The 10,968-nt window shown below is 34.6% G+C and overlaps 1 protein-coding gene and 1 long non-coding RNA gene across 2 annotated transcripts; one reads left to right on the top strand and one right to left on the bottom strand.

Moving 5' to 3' along the window:
* The first annotated feature begins 2,619 nt into the window (after positions 1-2,619).
* LOC145819459 (papaya proteinase 4-like) lies at positions 2,620-3,411 on the top strand. Its single transcript, XM_082913457.1, has 3 exons — positions 2,620-2,862; positions 2,945-3,043; positions 3,178-3,411. Exons 1-3 carry the CDS (start codon positions 2,620-2,622, stop codon positions 3,409-3,411), a joined length of 576 nt encoding a protein of 191 aa, XP_082769583.1.
* An 826-nt stretch (positions 3,412-4,237) lies between these two features.
* On the bottom strand, positions 4,238-8,685 carry LOC145820679 (uncharacterized). The gene is made up of 2 exons (XR_014362699.1): positions 4,683-8,685; positions 4,238-4,444 (listed from the first exon to the last, which is right to left on the bottom strand). It is a non-coding gene; the product is annotated as an uncharacterized LOC145820679 (long non-coding RNA).
* Positions 8,686-10,968: the final 2,283 nt, after the last annotated feature.

Raw genomic sequence — 10,968 nt, 5'->3', positions numbered from 1 at the left:
GGTGCTTGGGCCAAATCCACTTCAAGATTGATGTCATGCCCAAGCCCATCTCTAGATCCACTAAAGCTTCTAATAAAACTAGGAGTAAAGACTTGCTCAACATTAATTTTTGGGCTGTGCACTGACTCCTCCATTATGGTCTCCTTGACAACTGTGTTTACCTCCTCTCCCAAATGACAATCACTAGGCCCTGTCCTCTGTTCTACCTATTCGGTATATACTTCCTTTTCTCTACTAAAACCTCCATCACATCTTGACTCCTCAACAACTGTGTTTACCTTCATCACACTTTTTACCTCCTTCTCCATGTAGCACTCCTCTAGAATTGTTTCTTCGATGCCACTGCCACAGATTTCGTTGGAGCTGCACTCTTCCAAGCCATTATGCTTCATGTTACTAAAATCTGCTAAATGATCTTCACACACAAGAATGGGATGTAGTTTACCCTTGCACTCTAAAAATATAGTTTTGTTAATAATCTGCATGCAAGATGTAGCCACTCTGATTCTAGTATGGGAGAAGGACTTTAGTTGACAAATATCTTCATCCATGCTTAGAACAATACCACAAATGCTTCCAATATTGTTGAGTGTGTCCCTATTCCAGAGATTTAAAGGTATGCCATAACACCTTAACCACACACCTCTCTTGTTTGAGATAGAATCCTGGCTTCCATTCTACCACAAACTGACTCCAATTCTTAAACCATTCTTTGATATTGCAAATATTTGATTTTAGCTCATCTTGAGATTTGAAGGTTATACTATATCTCGTCCTCCCCTTTTTCTAACCATTACCTGATCCAACCCTTTCTCCTTCAGGACATTTTCAATGGTAATAGTAGAGCATTCAGTATTAAGCCTGACTATTGCACTATCACGGAGCTATCCATGACCTTCTTCATTGGCTTTTATGGTCAAACTTGTTTTTCCTGCCACAGTGGGTATGTCCCATTTTAATACTTCAGTGAACGATCTTAGGCCTGTATATGAAACATCACCCTTGTTTTTGTTAGTTTCAGGAGGTCTTCTGATGGTATGAGGTCTTCTCCTGCTCTGATCATCTCTGTTGCTCCTGACATTGGTAGCTTTTTTAACTTCTAGCACCTTTTCATCTACCACCAGTCCATTCGCTTTTTGGATGGCGACGCCTGCTGCTACAGGGCAATCGAACCTCACAAAACCAAATCTAGAGTTTGACACTGTCCTTCTTTTGAAGGGTATAAAGATATTTTTTAATTATGCCACATTGTGTGAAGAGTTTGAATATCCATAGTTGAAGGTACATTATCTACAAATACAGTGAACAGTCCATGCTTATCTTTCTTACCTTTGAGCTCCACCTCTTTCCCACTGCCTCATTATCGGAATCTAGCCTCTATTTCCTCCTTGTGCCATTACATTTTCATTGAAGCATTTTATCGAACTTGTGGAGTGTGAAAACTTTTTTGCTAGGAAAAACAGGACAAGCTACTCTTTTTTTTTTTTTGATCGGCAAAAACAAAATCTTTATTGATGAAATATACAAAGTATGAAATATTACATCAATAAAGAGGAGTTTAGAGCTAGGAAAAAGCTTCAAGCGCCAGTTGGTGAGAAACCAACAACAGAGAGAAAGAGAAAAGACACACAGATAGATAAACTAGTCTATAAACAGGACCAGCTACTCTTGGCTTCCCCTAAATCACAAAACCCAGATGAAATTAGAAGGTCAGAGAGAATGCTAAAAGCCTTACTCGAATGATGATGGATGGTATATTTGACAGTCTGATTAGTCGCTGCTAACGATGGTGACTTTGAAACAGTGATTGGATGCCGTTAACGATTAGAGAGACTCACCTCTCTCTAGTTCCTATGGCGTGACGGGCGATTGCGAACGAACTTTTTTTTTACTCTGTAGGAATTAGATTCCTACCAAGGAATTAGATTCTCTATGTTCAACATGGCATTCTTAAAATTGAATTCATAAACCATTTATTGAAGCAATTTATCACTTTACTCATAAATATATATATATATATATATTCAATTATGAAAATTTTCAAAATTAAACTGGTGTAATAGATTGTAAGATGACTTTGTAACAAGTTATTTGATATAAAAAAAAATAGTGATTACACTAAAAAAAATCATGATTATAACATTTTCAGATAGTTAACTTTAGTAGATTTAGAAATAATAATAATTACTATTTTTGTTAAGTTAATGCACATAAAAGAAATATGCCCAATTATATTTTTTTTATCAATTATAAATGTTCGGTTAATAGTAATATTATTTACTCTTTTTTTTGTTGATATAAATCAAAATTTATAATTTTTATAATACAGTTTTCGATGAAATATTACATTTGATTTTGCCCTAAAATTTGAATCTTGGATTCGTCCATGCATATATGGGTATACCGCAACAATAACCGTTGTCTCTCATTAAATTCCAGAAATGTTGGGAGTTAGTTTTTTGGGGTCTAGTGTATAAACTCTTCCATTAGAGGTGTTTATTACTTGGCCATGCAGTTAGGGAATTTAACTTATTTATTCATTAAAGCTTTACAATTTGAGATGTTAATGAATTAGTTTGTTATATAGTTGCTAAGGTTACATATTATTTTTTCTTAGACATGTGTTGGGCAATTGTTGCTGCTGAAGCTGTTGCAGCAGGTTTTAGCATTATATGCAAACAGGATCTCCCTGAACTTTCCTCCCAAGAGCTCTTAGATTGCTGCATGGAAGAAAAAACAGTATGTTACACATATTCGCTGAAAAAGGTTTTTAATTATATCGAAACAAATGGAGTTAGAATGGAAAGCGAATATCCTTTTGTTGGAACTAAATGTTGTTGCAGACCTAAGAATGAACAGGAGGTAATATATTTTATATTTTAATATATATATATATATATATTATAAGAATTTAACACTTAACCTAATTTTTATTTTTTATTAGAAGTTAGGTTCAATACGCATTAGTGAGCTTATTACGATAGATCCTACGAATGAAACACAAATTCTCAAGGCAGTGAAGCAGCAGCCGGTGGCGGGAGGAGTACTCCTGACTCGAGAATTCAGTGAACTCAAAGGGGGTAAATTTATTTAATTTTTATTATATAATGTCATTAAATACTATTTACAAAAAAATTTCACTGTTTTTTTTTTCTTTTCTTTTATTATTATATACAGGGCATTTATGAAGGGTCCGAAAATTATCTGAGATGCAAGAAAAGGAAGATTGGTAAGCATGCCGTCCTCATTGTAGGATTTGGCTATGACGAGAAATACGAGAAGTTTTACTGGATAATCAAGAATTCTTATGGGAGAGGATGGGGGGTGAATGGATACGGACGAATAGCCCGTAAAAGTGGTCTACCCAACAAAAAACCCCTAATTTTTGCAACTTGTTATCTAGTTTTTTGAATAAGAAATTGAAGTCAAACTGTTACTCTTGATGAATATGGATGGGGTCTTTATGATATTGTTGAATTGAGTTATATACTAATACCATACTAGTGATAATATGTTTGATTAAATTATAACCAAATGTCCGAAAATGACAACTAAAAGTACATACACTACAAGAAATTATATTTTTGGCGACTAAACTTTTTGTTGCCAAAAGTCAAATTTTTAGTTGCTAAAAAGTTTTCCCGACTGAATAGTTTGGTCGCCGGCTTGGTTGAAAGAAGATTGTTGGGAAAAGTATTGGCAACTAAAACATTTTTAGCCGCCGAAAGTCCTAAATTGGCGACTAAATAATTAGTCGCTAAAAGGAAAGGTATTGGCAACTAATTTTTTTAGTCGCTAAAAGTCAACAATTGACGACTAAATTTTTAGTCGCCAAAGTTTTCAACAAATGTGCTTTTTTGTTTTAGCGACTGAAATATTTAGTCACTAAAAATGTGACATACCTTTTTGGCTACCAATTTTTTAGTTGCTAAAATCATAGTGCTCCTTTTTAGCTACTAATTTTTTAGTCGCCAAAAACTTTCATTTTTTTTGACTACTAACTGTTTAGTCGCCAACAAATTCCCTTTATATTTTTTGGCTACTAAATGTTTAATCGGCAAAAGCTCTATTTATTAATTTTTTTAAAATGTACAAATTGAATATTTTTTTTTATTAATTTCTAAATTGTATGCATTCCATTATCAATGCAACCTGTAACCTGTACATACACAAAATAATATATCTATCAATTATAATCTAAATCCATTATCAAAAATACACATTTCATTATCAACTATCCAAAAACTTTAACTTGTAACATCATATTCCAAATATCATATAAATCCATACTAACCAAGTATAATTCATCTAAATTAAATATTAAATATAAAAACACTGGATTTCCAAAACAAAGGATTGTACAAAAATAAATGTCTTCCATATACAGAATACAGAACAAATGCTCTTTGTACACAAAATCCACAATAGCCCATGCAAAAGCAACCTGTATAAAATATAAAATAAAAAACCATTAGCACTTATTCAATAAAATTGACATTTCAAATTATAACAATTATAAAATTAATAATTCTGATATATTATACTCTGCAAATTATAACAATTATGACAATTTAGTAACTGACAATTATAACAATTATGACATTTCAGGATAACGTCACTTATAAAACAATTTAATAAATTAGGACAACATTGGAGTAGTTTAATAATTATTAGAATGTTACCATTCACAATGAAAATCATGCAACTGATGACAATTTAAGGAAATAGATCATATTTCCCATGTCCTAAGCAAAACCCTTCCACCTGGAAAAAGATCGTGTTGTGTTACTAAGTTTCTGTCTGCTATCATGAACAACCCAAAAATTATTAGGGAGTCAATTTCCACCCAACAAATAGAACAGATACAACTCAATTCTAGTTTAGTGAAACAAAAATATCAACTTATTTGTATTTCTGGGCTTTGTCATGTGCTGTGACCTACACAAATTCAACACCAGCATGGAATAGTAAAGAATTTGTCCACGGCAGCTGCAAAATATATCTTACACGGTACGAATTTAGAGCCAAAATCAAACAAATTCTTAATTCCTTTAATTTTTGTTTTTAAACCTAACTCAATTTCTTCATCTTCTTTCTAATTTACCAATATGACATGCAAATTAAACCTAATTTCTTTCCAATTACATGAAATTGAGCCTAATCATTTCTTGATTTTAATTATTAGATAATTAATCTACAACAATCAAGCATGTAATCCTTACCTAGAGTTCCTAATTGATTATCTCTTGAGTCAAAGTGATTTACATCACCTCTTGAGCTCCCAGCACACACCCGTGCACTCTGTGGGTGATGGAGATGCTTTATAAGTCCACAAGTTGTCAATCTTGAACCAGAACAGGGCACACATTCACATATATTCACAAGTACGTATGTAAAATTTTCAAAAAAAACTGGAGAAGTTAATGCGATTAGATTCAATGTTTGATTAAGAAACACAAATAGAAGTCCGAAATATCGAAATTAAAATGTAGACCAAATCAAAATCCAAAACCTAAAATCTATAGGCCATAATGTAACATATCTCTAAAAATCCAAAACCCGAATTCACCATTTCTTTTCAATAAAGAGCTTGACAAGTGTAGATTTCAAAAAACCCAATACATACATAGACAGATTGAGAGAGAGAGAGAGAGAGAGAGAGAGAGAGAGAGAGAGAGGTTACTGACTAAAATGCAGCAGCAATGAAATGAATACCATTTATCTTTTAAAAAAAAAATTGGATCAGCCAAAAAAGAACAACTTTATTGATAGCAACAATCATACAAAACATACATCAATAAAGCAATGGTTGGTGAGGAACCAACACCAAAGAAAACAAACAAAGCAAGCAAACTCCCCCACCTCAACCCAGCCTACAATAAAAGAACAAAACCAACACCTGCACTGAAATAGAAAACAGAGGATAGGATCCCAAAAATACCAAGCAACTCCACTGCCAAGTAACCAGCCGCAGAAGGATCCCAAAAATAATTATGTCCTTGATGAAGCTATTTTGTTGAAAAGTTAAGAGTTTACCATAAGGATTGGACATCCAAGCTACTTTTATTTTGTGCAAATAGTTGCTCTAATGTCTCTAAAGCATATTTGTTTTGGCCACTCAAAAGAGAAGAGGATGCCTAGCATAAATATTTTCACATCAGTAGAAACTACATAAGAAATAAGGGAACAAGTTTAATGGATATGAGGCCGAGTCAGAGATGCACATTGGCCATGTATAAGGCAAACAATAAAACATCATTTTCTAAATATAATACATCATTTAGAGTTAAGAGTTTACCATCATTTTCTAAAACATCATTGCCTAATTTTTGAATGCAAAACCCTAATATGTGAAGGTTGGAATATGAACCTGTTGAATCTGCTGAATGAATAACAATATAATGAAATCTTAATTTGATAACTTTGATAACTAAAAATATAATGAAATAACTTTGATAACTTTGAAACCTCCAATACCAAAATGACAAAATTCATACTTTGATAACTAAAAATATAATGAAATCTTAGTTTCAACATCTCTAGTATGCTTCTTATGTCATGGAAAACTTCTATAAATTCCTACTTTTTGGTAACCAAGTACCCACAAACAAACCTTAATTTGTGGATCTACCACCTTAAAATTCTCATTCCTGGCATGCATGCATGTGTATTTCTACATATATATATATATATATATATGATTGATCTTGAGCAAGCAAGTGGGCTGTCACGTGCAACTTTTCTTCCATTTTGAACTAATAGAGAGAGAGAGAGAGAGAGAGAGAGAGAGAGAGAAGGTTGCTGCTAAGGCAACCTTAACCATGGAGTCTAGGTTGTCAATTTGGGCACTTGGGTTGTTGTTTTTCACATTGGTGGTTGCTGACAGTAATAATAGTAATAGTACTAGTAATGGTTCAAGAAACTGCAAGTTTCCTGAACCACGGACTCAGTTGCTTATTTGATCCCATTGGGCCTACAATCTCCTCAATGGATAGCTGGGCTGGTGATTGATATTTTGTGATTTGGGCTTCATCCTGTTTCATTCACTTCTTATGTGGTTCAGACCTCTAATTAATCCCTTGAACTTGGCTTGGTCCAACATCACATTTAAATTAATGTTGGGCTTGTGCAGATCCGAATTGCTTATGCTCTTCATAAAGCCCACAGAAGGCCCACACCCTGTAACACTATTACTGCCCCTCTTATTGTTCTGAATCAAAACCCTGTGCATGCCTTCCTCTTTTCCCAGACCTATCCCAGTTACTCTTAGGTCTCCCACTTCATAGCACGTCTCATTAACTACTGACACAGCTAGTGAACTGTCGCTGCCACGTGAAGATTCTCTTCCGAGGGGCTTTATTCCCATCACACTCCTTAATGGTAGCCCGTATTTCTGATTCAGAAAACTCTTTCACCATCAACTCAGCTTGATAAGGTTCAATTGACCTAAAAGCTCTACCAATCTTTGGTCTAAATTTCCAATTTTCTGCAAATGCCTCACCAAAATACCTTGCAATTTCCCGTTTCATTTCTATAGGTTTGTTGTAAGAAGTACCCTTGATAATGGAATCCATCAGGTTTCTACTCAGCCTCTTTGTAGCCATGATATGGAAATATCTAGTATTCCTATCTCCTTTTAAAGCCCAGTTTACTTTGGATTTCTGCACCCAAAACCATTCTTTCATTTTTCTCAACTTCCAAATCTCCCCTTTAATGGTAGGTTATGCTTAGGTGCTAGTAAATGGTAGGATGGCTGATTAACTGTGTTGGGGTATGGTGTGGGTTGGTCTGTCCTAGATGAATGGCTGAATGTCTGTTGGTTGGTCTCTCACCAACTCTGGAGTTGCTAGCAAATGATAGGATGGGCTTTTTGGTACCAACCTAGTTGGGATGATTTAGCTCGTTGTGATGCTTTTGCACTCCGCTTTTCTTTATTGATGTAATTTACTTTGTACTTTGTACTTGTTTATTCCATTAATAAAGTTTCTTTTTTCCTGATCCAAAAAAAAAAAAAAAACTGCAAGTTTCCTGCAATATTCAATTTCGGAGACTCTCATTCCGACACTGGATCTTCCTCAGCTACTTTCTGTCCTAATGTCTATCTATCCAATATCCCTCTCTTTTTTCTTTATTATTGTCTTGAACATGGTCTGCAAATAGTCTACAAACATTACTCAACAGCCACAAGTCAAAGAGTTTGCTACTATGTAATCTCTACACTCAAGTGCATATTTCAATCACTAAAGCTTTGATATTTAATAGTTTGCTACTCAACTCGCTGGTAATGACAGACTTTGAACTCGTATATAGAACAGCCCAGATCTTATTCATTTTTTACCCAAATTACAATTTCTATTCATTCCCCATTAATTCCACAAACCAAACGAATCAAATCAACCATGAAATTCAAACTGAAACTTTAACAAATAAGACGAAAATCATACATCTACTAAATTGAATACATTTTGGGCCTTTGGAAAAAAGAATAGACACTAAGGTTGTGTTTGGCAATTGCTTTTTTAATAACTTTTTTGTTGACTTTTTTTGTCTTTAGTATTTTTATTAAAAAAAAAATTCTATTTTGGATCCTATTAGACTAGATGGAATTGAAAATTTAAAAAAAATAAAATGAAAAAAAGAGAAGAACATATGGACTAGTTAATACACTAGTTGGTATATATAACATTATTTCAGGAAAAAAATAAGAGAAGAACATATGGACACTTTTACCGACTAAAACAATTTTTGGTCGCCAATTTTGTAACTTTTGGCGACTAAATTTTTTTTAGTCGCCAATTTTGGTCGCCAAATGTGCATTTTGTTGTAGTGATATAATATAGAATGTGTATAATAGAATTCTCTTTTTTTTCTTTTTTCATTTTTTTAAAGTACTTGCTTATTTTCATATATTTGGTTATAACTTTTATTTTTTCAGTTATGATTTAGAAAGTATGGAGTTATGTTATTTTTTTCTATAATTACAAGGTGTATATGATACCCGGCATATGCTAACAACAAAGCCCTAACGGAACGAAGCTATGGCGAACTCAAAGAGCTCTGCAAATCTCAACGGTAACTCCCCTCTTCTCAGTAAGGAAGAAGAAGATCATCTAATCCAGAGTACTAAAAAGATCAAGAGCTCGGAGAATGGTGATGATGATACCATGTTGGACAAATCCAAAGCCTCACTTGTTTCAAACACCAAATCCTTCAAGGAAGCACTCATCGAGCGAAGACTCAACGAAAAAGAGTTCGATGAGGACTTGGAAAATTTGGATGTAGATGATGATAAGTTTGATAATGATGGTGAAGACAGAGATGAAGAAGTATTAATGGAGGATCTAGAATTGAAAGGTAATGGGATACCGAAGATAAAAATTCCTAAATCACTCCTCCACAAAATCAGAAGACCTTGGAAATGATGTTTGATTGTTAAACTTTTGGGGCGAAATATTAGGTATAAGTTATTGGTTTACAAACTAAAGAGGGCTTGGGATCTCCAAGGGGATTTTGAAGCTATTGAACTGGGTTTTGGTTTCTTTCTCATCAAATTCCAGATGAAGGAAGATTGTACTAGGGTCTCCACTGGAGGGCCTTGGATCATCTTTGACCATTATCTTACTGTCCAAAAATGGAAGCACGATTTTAAGCCTTTAGCAGCCAAAGAAATTTCCACGGCACTATGCGTAAGATTTCCTCAACTTCCAATTGAATACTACAATGAAAAAAATTCTATACCATATTGTTAAAAGTTTGGGCAAACCTTTGAAAATTGACATTAACACTGCTACATCTTCTAGAGGCAAATATGTCTGGGTTTGTATCAAGATGGATCTTAGTAAACCCCTCATTTCTTATTACTCAATTGGTAAATACTCTTATGTTGTTGAATATGAACACCTCCATTCCATTTGTTTCAACTATGGTAGAGCGGGCCATCAAAAAGAATTGTGTAATACTTCTCCGGTGAAAACCAAAGATCCGGCTAACGTTTTGGCCGACGGATTTGAAAAAGTAACCGTTGTGGACTCGGAGCAACAGTCAAGCATTTCTGCTGCTGGGCCTTCTGCTAATGGGCCGACCGAATTATCCAATGAAGGTTTTAGGCCTCGGATGTTGGTTAAAAAGAAATACAAAAGACCTCGCCATTTGGGGAGGGGTAGAGAAAATAATAAATTAGGTAAAAGGCCTCAAAATGCCAACCAAATAAGAGGGGGCCTGAGGCCCATGGAGCAGACTGATAAAAATCAAGCCCACACATGCTTTCATTTGGTAAGATTTCAACCCCTTTGGAAAAGATGTTGATAGTGGGTGAGAATTCCAATACCCTTACTGTAAACCCATGTGCTATACCTCTAGGAAGTGACAATACTCAGTCTATGGAAACTACTCCCATCACAGTCTCAAACCCATTCAATACGTTGCAGTCAGCTGAACAAGGCTCAGAAGATATTATGATCATGATCCAAAATTCGGATGGAAGTGAAAGTCAAAGTGCACAGCTTCCTGACCGAGTTAAAAACAAAGGAAAATTAGATCTTATTACATAGAAACCAACTTTTATACCTGAGAGAAACAGAGCCAATATTTCTCAAATGGAGAAGAAGGAAAGCTCATCTGAAGAAGATAATGGGACACAACTACGAAGAAATCCACAAGGTGAACTACAACTCGATATATCTTGCCATAGATCCAGAGAATGAAGTATTTCACCACATCGCTGTCGATTGGTAAATAGAAGAAGCCAAACTGGTGATAGAACATAGGGCTGCGAATCCTTACGGCTCAGTGAACAACATAGTCAAGGTGAGTCCTTCTCAGCCAATGGTCAAGGATCGCTTGAGAGTGCGAAAGATTTTAGGGACACCTGATTATGTCCCACTACCAAACCACCCTAAATCCTTTTCCATGAAGGTCCTTGTTTGGAACTGTAGAGGTGCTGGTAACAAAATTTTTAGAAGAACTATG

Source organism: Camellia sinensis, chromosome 2 (genome assembly GCF_055761805.1).
Source record: "Camellia sinensis isolate YWXY chromosome 2, ASM5576180v1, whole genome shotgun sequence".
Classification (NCBI taxonomy): Eukaryota; Viridiplantae; Streptophyta; class Magnoliopsida; order Ericales; family Theaceae; genus Camellia; species Camellia sinensis.
The sequence above is the reverse complement of the archived record's forward strand: the minus strand, read 5'-3'. Positions and strand labels throughout refer to the sequence as shown.

What these genes read in the sequence shown, in the direction of transcription:
- LOC145819459 (XM_082913457.1), top strand. Translation starts at nt 2,620, where the DNA reads ATGTGTTGGGCAATTGTTGCTGCTGAAGCTGTTGCAGCAGGTTTTAGC. An exon ending in GACCTAAGAATGAACAGGAG is followed by an intron (nt 2,863 to 2,944) that starts GTAATATATTTT and finishes ATTTTTTATTAG; the next exon opens with AAGTTAGGTTCAATACGCAT. An exon ending in AGCAGCCGGTGGCGGGAGGA is followed by an intron (nt 3,044 to 3,177) that starts GTACTCCTGACT and finishes TATTATATACAG; the next exon opens with GGCATTTATGAAGGGTCCGA.